Source organism: Nematolebias whitei, chromosome 18, assembly GCF_014905685.2.
Source record: "Nematolebias whitei isolate Nwh7 chromosome 18, NemWhi1, whole genome shotgun sequence".
NCBI lineage: Eukaryota > Metazoa > Chordata > Actinopteri > Cyprinodontiformes > Rivulidae > Nematolebias > Nematolebias whitei.
Genome location: NC_056515.1, coordinates 11,107,981 through 11,119,589, shown reverse-complemented (window position 1 = coordinate 11,119,589; position 11,609 = coordinate 11,107,981). Strand labels below are relative to the sequence as shown.

The 11,609-nt window shown below is 42.5% G+C and overlaps 1 protein-coding gene across 1 annotated transcript in view; it reads right to left on the bottom strand.

Annotated features, from left to right (window-relative positions):
- Nucleotides 1-3,089: 3,089 nt before the first annotated feature.
- trim23 (tripartite motif containing 23) overlaps nt 3,090-11,609 on the bottom strand; it is a 17,791-nt gene continuing 9,271 nt past the window's right edge. The window contains exons 8-11 of the mRNA XM_037692254.1: nt 7,839-7,968; nt 7,647-7,757; nt 5,567-5,691; nt 3,090-5,483 (exon numbers count right to left, since the gene is read on the bottom strand). Of these exons, the coding sequence (XP_037548182.1) occupies nt 5,304-5,483; nt 5,567-5,691; nt 7,647-7,757; nt 7,839-7,968 (546 nt within the window). The 3' untranslated portion in view covers nt 3,090-5,303. The remainder of the gene's footprint in view (nt 5,484-5,566; nt 5,692-7,646; nt 7,758-7,838; nt 7,969-11,609) is intronic.

The window sequence follows — 11,609 nt, the reverse complement described above, 5'->3', positions numbered from 1 at the left end:
AACAGTGAAGGGTCTACAAGAAGGGACAGAGCAGGCTGTACTTCTTGAAGCTGAAGTCCTTCAGTGTTTGCAGCAAGATGCTGCATATCTTCTACAAGTCTGTTGTAGAGAGCGCTGTCTCTTCTGCCATCATCTGCTGGGGGAGCAGCACCAGAGCAAGTGACTTAAAAAGATCAACAAGCTCATAAAGAAGGCTGGCTCAGTTCTGGGGACTCTTAAAACCTTTTGGAGATGATTGTTCAAAGAAGGATTCTTCATAAAATGAAGAACGTTATCAGTCAGAGTTTCTTTATTGTCATTTGCACCTCATGTGGTACATGTGATGGAACAAAATTATGTACACTGGGTCCCAGTTACATCCAACAATAAAATGTATAAGAAAAACAGTAATAACATCTAAGATATGATCTAAGAAAAACATCAACTAAATATACACTAAGCACTCATAACATGAAAACATTGAACATCAGCACAAACATGAACATGAGTCTGTGTGAGCAGATGAGCACGTATGAACACATCAACATGAAACAGATCAGCAGCAACATGAAACAGATCAGCAGCAACATGATGTGGTTTTTCACAGTGATTATTCTAGTTAGAGATTCATGAGTCTTAACAGCCTCAGGGTAGAAGCTGTTCCTCAGTCTAGTGGTTCTACACTTAATGCTCTTCAACCTCCTTCCTGAGGGGAGTGGGGCAAAAAGTGTGTGTGCTGGGTGAGTGGGGTCCTTCATGATGCAGGTGGTCCTCTTCCTGCATCTGGAGGTGTAGATATCTGTGATGGTGGGGAGGCTGACTCCAACATCTTCTGTGCAGCCTTCACCACTCTCTGCAAAGCTTTTCTTTCTGCAGCTGTGCAGCCTCCATGCCACACGTTGATGCTGGAGCACAGGATGCTCTCCACTGCACACCTGTTGAAGAAGGTGAGGACTGAGCTTCCCAGACCAGCTCGTCAGCCGCCTGAGGAAGTAGAGTCTCTGATGAGCTTTCTTGATCAAGTATATTACATTATAGACAACCCTCAGCATCCTCTTCATCAGACTGTCATACAACAACAGTGTCTTCAGTCAGAGGCTTCTTCAGATCTGCTGTAAGACACCGCTACAAGAGATCCTTCCTGCCCACAGCCATCGGCATCTAGAACAACTCTTTAATGAAACCAGGATGACGAGTTACAACATTAAATTTCCCTCTGCGATTAATAAAGTATTTTTGAACTGAATTGAAAGAGCTTCCTTTGTAGGATGAGGGAGGCTCAGCCTTAAAGAGAGGGAGGAGCTCCCATCATCTACCATATGTGTCAAACTCAAGGCCCAGTGGCCAAATGTGGCCCTCGTTGAGATCTGGCCCCCAAGACGACAAGTGAAATGTAATATACTTCTATCTCTTGAATTTTTTTTCAGTCATCTTTGATTATGATGTTGAAAGCACAACAGAGAACATCAAATGAGACCAATCAAACTCTTGTTGTAACTGTGACAAAGAAAAGATGTTGGGTATCTGACTTGAGTTAATGTGGTTTCTGAAATTGTCCCTTAGTTTGAAAAAGGGTTTCATTTTGGCCCCCTTGTGTAAGTGTTTGACACCCCTGATCTAGCGGGAGCTCAGAGTACAGCTGCTGCTGCTCCTCCCCATTGGAAGAAGTCAGTTGAGGTGGTTCATCTGCTTATGAGACCTGGACTCCTCCCTTTAGAAGGTTTCAGGCACGTCTCATCTCACTGGAAGGAGGTAAAACTGTAGCCAAAAGTTAAAATTGGCAACAGTTTTGCAATTTGCCAAATGCTAAAGACGAAAACTATCACGGAAAATGTCAAAAAACTAAAATTAGCAAAACCGTATCTTAAAGCTGAAATGAACTAAACAGTAGCTTAAGGAACAGAAAATGAAGATGTGGATCCTGAAGCAGATGTTTTAAGTTTTCAAATATATTTCAGTGTATTTCAACAGGTAACATTTTGTGACGTTATAAATTTCAAAAGTACGAGTTAAAAACGGCACGGTGGCTCAGTTGACTGTCAGCGAAGTCGCTGGATCAAATCCAGGTCTGGGGCCTTTCTGGGTGGAGTTTGCATGTTCTCTCCATGCATGTGAGTTTCCTCCCACAGACCAAAAACGTGTGTTAGACTGATGGGTAACTCTAAATTGTCCCTAGGTGCGAGAGAGAGTGAATGGTTGGTAGTCTCTGCATCCCTGATGGTGATGGACTTACGAAAAGGAAGGAGCAGGTAAAGATAATTGACGAGTTAAAAACAACAAGTATTTGGGATGCAAAAAAATAAAAGCAGTAAGTAAGTAAGTAAGTAAACTTTATTTATATAGCACTTATCATAGATACAATCACAAAGTGCTGTACAACAATAAAAAATAAAAGCTTAAAATGAAATAAAATAATAACAACTCATTAATAAAAACAGTAAAAACAGCTGGAAAAAACAGTAAAACATTTAACTAAAAGCTTGACGAAATAAAAATGTCTTAAGCTGCGTTTTAAAAGAATCAACAGAGTCGTTCACACGGAGAGACAGGGGCAAGGCATTCCACAGGCGGGGGGCTACGGCCTGAAAGGACAGGTCACCCCGAGTTTTAAACCGGGTCTTAGGAACCTTAAGAAGGTTCAGCGCTGAAGCAGGAAACCATGGTAACAATCACAGCACTTTACCAAAAAAAAAAAAAGGTTCAAAATAAAAACTTAAAAAGTTAAAACCAAGTGAGCTCATAAAGGACATCCATCATCTTTCTGCGCTTCTTTCTTTTCGGGTCACTGGTGTCCATGTCCAGAAATCACCATATGCGAGAGTGATGACAGGTTTCCAGTCCATCACAGGGACACACAGAGACAACCAGGTCTTAGTTAAAGCGAATAAATTGTGGTGTAGGAGTTTCCCTCTGGTCTGAAGCTGCAAACAGAAGAAACCATCCAAACAGGTGATGTCAAATCGTTTATTTTACACCTTCACATCAGACGTCCATCTATTACAAAAGCTGTCATCAAGTCCACAAAGGTAACAAAAGTTTAGCGTGCTGTGCTTAGACTCAGAAAACCAACCAGTTTTCACACATGCAGTTTTATTTGTAGTTTTTTTATACATAGATACAAATAGTATACATTACATAGCAATGAATAAAAGTCGAACTCAAACGATGGATCCTCAGACTGTTGGGTTTAATGTCCAGAAGTTTCACATTACGTCACTGAAGGTTAAAGCTGTGCCACGGGGACGCACTCCAGATACATCAAAGTACTTTCACATGACTCCGGTAACATTGCGTTTTGTTTGCTCCCAGATGCAAACTTGATGAATCGGCAGATGAAGTGCGCTCTATGAATTCTGCATGCAAGACGCTCCACAAAACGGAGGCAGAAAGCAGACGTTAAAAACAACCTCGGTTCAGCCTAGAATCACAGAAATGTCACGTACCCGTCTGTAAACTATCACTCTGTAACAGACTACGCTCCGGTCAAAGCAAAATGCCGACAGTGCACCTCCTTTAGGCCCAGCAGGGATTATTAAATAAGTTCACACACCTAAAAACAAAACAAGCACAGAAAATTTAGAGAAGCATCAGCTGCAGCTTACATTAGAAGACGAGGCAACGCCTGAAGGATTCATTCTAACCTCAACTTTGCTCAGGAACTTCTGAAGCTTCCTGAATCCAACCAAAATATAAGATACAACATGGAGCACTGTGGATCGAGTTCAGACTACTGAGAGAAATTACAATCCACACCGTCGGACACTAAAGGAGCATTTAGGATTAAATGAATGAGAGGAGGTGTCTGAAGAACGTGATGACCTTACAACCTGGAATTTCATTTTTAATTCAATTTAAAGCAACAATTCTACTAAAATAATTCATATACAAGTCAAATGCAGATAGCTCGTTTTCAAACATTTAAAATGTATAAAAGTGAAGAGTGGTGTGTGCATAAGTCTTCAGCCATGTGGTCTGAACCATCTCCTCCTGAAGCCACAGAACGAGTTTAACCAGCTCCAGTTTATAGATCCACCTCTTCTGAGAGCCCCCAGAATCAACACCTCCAAGCACTGCAGGCTGCCGCCAAGCAGGAGGCATCATGAAGACCAAGGAACTCTCCACACAGGTCAGTTCTGAAACGCCCCTCAGAGCTTCATTAAGGCCATCGTTAGGAAACAAAGATGAAGCTGCTACAGCAAACCTGCTGAGAGGCTCGTCCACCAAACCTCACCAAGCAGGTAACCAGAGAAACCAGCAGGTCAAAGGTGTTGGAGCTGGGAGAGGTCAGGACCTGACCACAGGACTAGAAGCTGCTCAGAGCTGGACTTCATGGAGGAGTGGACAGAAAAAAAAAGACACTGATTAAAGAAAAACACCTGGACTGGTTGGGATCTGGTCCCAAACATCAAGAGAAACCTACCGCCTGTCATAAAGCTGAGAACTCCATCCCCACAGTGAAGCATGGCGGTGGCAGCATCACGCTGTGGGGGGGTTCATCAGCAGGACTGGAAGCTGGTCAGAGTCAAAGAAAAGATGGGAGTTCAAATACAGAGAAGTTCTCCAGAGGAACTGGAGTCTTCGGGGATCTGAGACTGGGACGGAGGTCCAGCTTCCAGCAGGATGATGTCCCTGAACACACCGTAAAGACCGCTCCACTGGGGTAAGGAGAACCAGGTGAAGGTCCAGACCACAGGCCAACTGAGAATCTCAGGTCTGATTTAAAGACGAGCAGAACCGTCCAAAACTGAAGGATCTGCAGACGTTTGGACATGAGGGGACAAAGAGTCCACGTTAGATGGACATGGGTCCTGGAGACAGACCTGAAGCTGGAACTGAAGGAGTGGACACAGAGACTTCATGGTAGGGACTAAACATAAACACTGTTCTTCATGTTTGTGCTTTATGACAATTATTTTTCTGCAAATTTTTGGCCCAACTGAATTTTGTAACTTTTTTTTAACCATCAAATTAAAAATCTCAATAAATTCAACTTTCAAGGCAACAAAATAAAAATTTACAAAGAATCCTTTGGCGATGATAAGTAACCACATGACTTTTTGTGAGTTTGTATTTTTAGATGAGGCCAGTCTGACTTTATTTGATTGTGTCGACCGGACACATTTAAAGATAATTAACGGTTTGATGTAATCACAGGAAGTATTTACATCTCCCTTCTCTTTGACCACAGTGATGCACAAAGAAAGAAAGATGAGAGTCAAACTTTAAACTGCATCCTTTAAGGTTTTAGACAGCTGCTGAGCTGAGCTCAGAGGCTGGGCTTTAGGGTGGGGGGTCAGTATGTGCAGAGGGGGTAAGTGCAATCTTCAGGCTACATCCAGGACCCCAGCAGCCACCAGCTGTCTGGAGAGCCAGTCCAGCCCCTCGTGGAGACCCATCCCGCTCCGAGCGTCGCAGCCCTGAATGTGCCAGCTCCTCCCGCAGCACAGCTTGTGCAGGCTCAGCAGCTCCGTCATCTCCTCCACGGACACGGCGCCGGGAACATCCTGCACAGCAGCATGCAGCGTCAGTGAACGCCTGAGCAAAGGCAAGATTCGATTTTGCACGTTTCAGCCATTTCTCCACAGACCTGCTTGTTTGCAAAGATTAGCAGCAAAGCATCTCGCAGCTCCTTCTCCGTCAGGAGTTTGGCCAACTCGCTGTGTGCCTCCATGAGTCTGTCCCTGTGGCAGCTGTCGACCACAAACACCACCGCTGCACACAGCACAACACAGCACAGGGAAGAAGTGAAAACAGTATGGCTCAGACGGAAACATCAAAATTACTGGATTTTTATGGCATATTGTGCAAACCTGCAATCATTACATTACACAGAACACTTGCTCAGAAGATAGACATCACTTTTCAAACAAGCACTACGCCAAGGAGAGGGAGGTTTTTAAATTTTTTTCCTTGTCCAAGGCAGAGCAGTCACAGATTCTGGTGAGTGCAGGAAGCAATTTTATCCAACACCAGGTGCAATGGTGGAGCCAGGGGGTGGCCAATGGTGGCCTTGGCCTCTATAGGTTAATCTTCAGTCATCCAATCATTTGAGGCAATTATACTTTTAAGGAATATAAAATGATTGAGGTGGACGGTTTTATGTGTGTGTGTGTGTGTGTGTGTGGGGGGGGGGGGGGGGGTATGGTAGGTGCCATCTTGGACTTTGACATGGCTACACAATTCCTTTTTTCACCTAGCTGTAGCCACACACCAAAATGGAAGTCAGTACCTCACTTATTTCTAGAGCTTGACTGATATGGACATTTTGTTGTACCAGTACTGATACGACTGGGTAACCGATAACCAACATAATCCAAGTCAACACCCCTTTTTAAACCTGTTTTAACACTTCAAGCCTTGAAACAGTCTTCCTAACCTGATTTTCACATTTTCTATCCTCCACTAGTCACCATGAAGTTTTCAAGTGTGTTACAAAAATATAAATTAAACAAAGCAACACCTTTCCTGTTCATTGTTTAAACGTATGGTGAAGGTCTAATTAGTAATGACCGCAGCAGCAGTTTATTTTTCTTTGCAGAGAAGTAAAGATTTCAGTCAGTGCATTTCATTGAGGATGACAAAGATAATGTTACTAACATCAATATATATTTACTGCTACATTAGATTTATTGTTCTTGTTAAGGTTTTACAAGGCAGCAGCCTACACTAAACATTAGCTTGCAGAGGCATGTAGCTAATGACAAGCTGGCTGGAGGATTGAAGTGAATTTTATTATGGGTGATTTTCTTTTGTTTTACAGATCAGTTACAATAAACTAACCATGGTCTGTGCAGCAAAACACACTACATACACTACACACTATTGCTCTTCAGCTGGGCTGAAAGTGAAAGTTAAATGTTAAAAAAGTTAAATGAACTTGAATAGTTCACAAGCTCCCTTTGCTGGATACATTGTACAATTACGCCATTTGCAAGTAAGGACATGGCTCATTTACAGCTTTTTAGGGGTGAAAATTAAAAGTGTTTATATCGGCACATAATGGGACAGTTTTCACTGATAGTTTTGTTCCCAAAGGCACATATTGGCCTAAAATACCAATATACATGTATTGGTCAGGTTCTATTTACTTCCCAAGTTATCAAGCTCAGAATATGTACAGACATATGGACACGTGGACAGAGAGTATTTCATAGTCCCCCTCTTTGGTCCATGATGGGGGGGGGGGGGGGGGGGGGATCTTCTGAAATTGTTATTTACACAGAAATCAGGGAAGTCTAATTTTGAACAAAGTGACAGGGTGATGATGGTCCTTAATGTTGGACTCATGAGTGCTGGCCCCATTTTACAGCCACATCTGTTCTCTCCTGCCAGATGTAGGACATGTCTTTGTGTAGATGTGGCAGTGTTTAAATGTTTAAAACGACATGGTCCGGAGCGGAGGGCCATTCATCGCCTCCTGCAGCTTTATGTTTTACGGTACTTGCAACTTGCTACACTTTCTGAGCTAGATAAAAATGCAGCACAGGCACTGAACTGAATGTCAACATTTCACTTTTCATAAAGCAACAGCCTCATAAAGTGTCTGTTAATCTGCAATGAGCTTTGCGGATCTGAATCACCTGTCAGCAGAGAGGATGTTGTAATGCTACAAAGGCTGGACAACATGTTGGACATTGTTACTGGAGCACTGGAAGAACAAAACCTACCTTGAGTGTTCAGATAATAGTGTTTCCAGAGGGGTCTGAGCTTGTGTTTTCCTCCAACATCCCAGATAGTGAATTTTAAATTCTTATATTCGACTGTCTCCACATTGAAACCTGATGAAGGAAAAAGATACAGATATTGAATTAGTGTTCAGAGGGACGTGTGAAGCTGTTAGTCCTTCGAACAGTCTTTACCGATGGTGGGGATGGGCTGCATGAACTCGTCTTGTTTGAGCTTGAACAAGATGGTGGTTTTTCCTGCTCCGTCGAGCCCGAGAGTCACAACCCGGATCTCCATCTTTGGACCAATGTGGACTCTGTTGTCCTAAAAACAAGACAAGTTCTGCTGTTTGGTCAAATAAACTTCAGCTTTTCTATGATTTATTTTAAAAAATAAAAACATAAATGAATGATTGTGAGTACAGCTATCCTATATTCAAATTAGTTTTGATTTACCTTTTGCTTTAAACAATTACAAACAAAGATTATGGACAAAAACAGTTATTAAAAATATTTTTGCATGTGAGCAAGCTCTCTTCCCACCTCCCTCCTGATCATCTCTTACCACCTGAATGAGCAGCAGTAGACAGCAGAGGACCGTTTGTGCTGCTTGCTTTTAAATCTGTCAGTCTCGGAAACGAAACGTACTGTATATGTGCTGCACCGCCTCACAGCGCCACCTAGTAACCTGGCATGGGAACAACAGCAAGTTCAAAGTCTTGCGGTCTAGTCTAAACAGCGGTTGTGATCACAGCGTTACTGTATGAATGTGAAACATTTTTACAATTTACATCAGAAAATCTGTTGTTTGGGCCACAGCTGATTAGAAAAAATATTTAACACATAATTGTGTTAAATCCTTTCAAGAGTTCTGACTCTCATTACGAGAGACTCTTTATTTGACTATCTTTCTGTTTTGCTTGAACAGTTGTAAAGATGGTTATATATTTTTAACAGCCTCAGCCAGCAACTCCTCAGTGGAGCAGCTGTAGTTCTGGCTGAACCGAATGTATAGCAGTGGTGCCTTCAGAAATGCATTAATGGGGTGGCCATGTGGGGGCTACTGAAAATCCTGTGGTGGCACACTGAAGTTAAAAGCCAGAACAGAATTTCAGAAATTTTATTATCTGTTCTGTTGTTTCTTGTTAAACAACCATTTGATAACTTTAGCAATAAAAGTTAAGGAAGTGGCTCTTCAGTGGTTGCCACAGCGAGTCATCCTCCTCCATCTCACTCTGTCCTCTGCATCCTCTGTCCTCACTCCAACTACCACCTTTTTGTCACAAATCACTCCTGAAACTTTTTTCTATCCACTCCATCCTGCCTGGACTCTCTTCTCCACTTCTTTACCACACTCCCCATTTTTCTGGACAGTGGACCCCAAGTACTTGAAGTCTTGCACCTTTGTGACCTCTGCTCCTTGTAGCCTCACTGTTCCACCGGCCTCCATTTCATTTACACACATGTACTCTGTCTTACTACGACTGACTTTTATTCCTCTTCTTTTAAGTGCATACCTCCACCTCTTCAAGTTCTCTTCCACCTGTTCCCTGTTCTCACCACAGATCACAACGTCATCTGCAAACATCATAGTTCACAGTGATTCCTGCCTGACCTCATCCGTTAGTCGGTCCGTCACCAGATCAAACAAGAAGAGGCTCAGAGCCGATTCTTGATGCACTCCCACCTCCCCCTTGAAGCTATCCGTCACTCCTACAGCACATCTCGCCACTGTCCTGCTGTCCTCATACATGTCCTGTACCAGTCTAACATACTTCTCTGCTACTCCAGATTTTCTCAAACAATACCACTCTCCTCCTTCAGCACCCTGTCATATGCTTTATCTAAATCCAAAAAGAGACAATGGAGTTCTTTCTGACCCTCTCTGTACTTCTCCAGCAGCATTCTCAAAGCAAAAATGGCATCTGTGGTGCTCTTTCTTGGCATGAAACCATACTGCTGCTCACACATAGTCACTTCTTGTCCAAGTCTTGCTTCCACAACTCTCTCCCAGATCTTCATTGTGTGACTCATCAACTTAATTCCTCTGTAGTTGCTACAGCTCTGTGCATTACAGTTGTTCTTAAAAATGAGCACCAGCACACTTCTCCATTCCTCGGGCATTTTCTAACCTTCAAATATGCCATTGAATAGTTGAGTCAAAAACCTCACTGCCATCTCTCCAAGACATTTCCAAACCTTCCTGTTTTGAATTATTGTCAGAGCTTTCTGAACTTCACACTAATCTTTCCCACTTCCTGGTCCACAGTGTCTTTGATCTCTACTCTTCTTTCTCTTTCATTCTCTTCATTTATTAGCTCCTTAAACTTCTTCCATCTTCCCATCACACTCTCCTCACTTGTCAGAACATAACCATTCCTATCTTTAACAAGCCTAACCTGCTGCACATCCTTTCCAGCCTGATCCCCTTATCTTGCCAATCGGTACAAGTCCTTCTCACCCTCTTTAGTGTTCAGCCTCCCATTCAGATCATCATACACCTTCCGTTTTGCCTTAGCTACCTCCCTCTTTGCTCTATGTCCCATCTCCTTATTTTCCTGTCTCCTCTCTTCAGTCCTCTCACCGTCACATTTCTTCTTGGCTAACCTCTTTCTTTGAACGGTATCCTGCACTTCACTATTCCACCACCAGGTTTCCTTATCATCCATTCTCTGTCCAGGTGACACATCAAGTACCTTCCTACTTGTCTTTCTAATGTTCTAATGTCTAATATCTCTACTGTTGCTGTGGTTGACCAGTCATCTGGAAGCTTGTTCTTAGCACCCAGAGCCTTTAACAGCTCCTCTCTGAATTTCTCACAAAATGATTTTTTCCTCATCTTCCACCATTTGGTATTCTTCTCTGATTTTACCATTTTCTCTTCTTCACAACAACAGTCATTCTACACACAACCATTCGATGTTGTCTGGACACGCTCTCCTCTGCCACAATCTTACATTCTCCAATCTCCCTCAGGTTTCCTCTTCTACACAGAATGTAGTCGACCTGCGTACTCCTTCCTCCACTCTTATAGGTCACTCTACGGTCCTCCCACTTTTGGAAATAAGTGTTGACTCCAGCCTTAACTACAGAGTTAAGGAATTCCTAAATGGACGTAATTCAGTTTCTTATTTTAAAGAAAATAGTTTAGATTCTGTGATCAGAACAGATAACATTTAGAGTTCAACAACAGTCCAGATTTAATATTACTTACCTTTACATACACGTGTAATGACATAAATTATACTTAGATTAAGCTATTTATCATTTTTCCTATAAAAAAAAAAAGGTGAGAAGTGAATCTTTCATTTGTAGGGATTCATTCAATAAAACGGAATTGCGCTCGGCCCTGCTGGAGAAACAGCAGGCTCAAATTGCGGCAGCGGCAGGCATACTGACACTTCAGGTGTCAGATGCCACACTGCATTTGGCTTCACTGAAGGCTGCCAGGGATTTACTGGCAGCTGCCATGCTGCTGTGACACCTGCCGCTAGTTTACTGGCACTTGCTAGGGATTTACTGGCACCTTTACTGGCAGCTGCCATGCCACTGTGGCACCTGCTGTGGCACCTGCCACGCCGCTGTGGCACCTGCCGTGGCACCTGCCGTGGCACATGCCAAGGCACCTGCTGCTAGTTTACTGGCATCTGCCAGGGAATTTACTGGCAGTTGCCTGAGATTTAGTGACAGATAACATGGCTTCTCTTTTGATAACAGATGACAAAGCTTCTCTTGATTTTTAAATTTATTAATATTATTATTATTATTATTTTACCTGCCAACATTTTTGGGGGGATTATTATTATTTTTTATTTATTTATTTATTTTTACTGGTATCTGCCATGGAATTACTGGCAGCTGACAGCGATTTAGTGACAGATGACATGATTTCTCTTTTAGTGAGATGACACTCAATTAAATATATATATATATATATATATATATATATATATATATATATATATA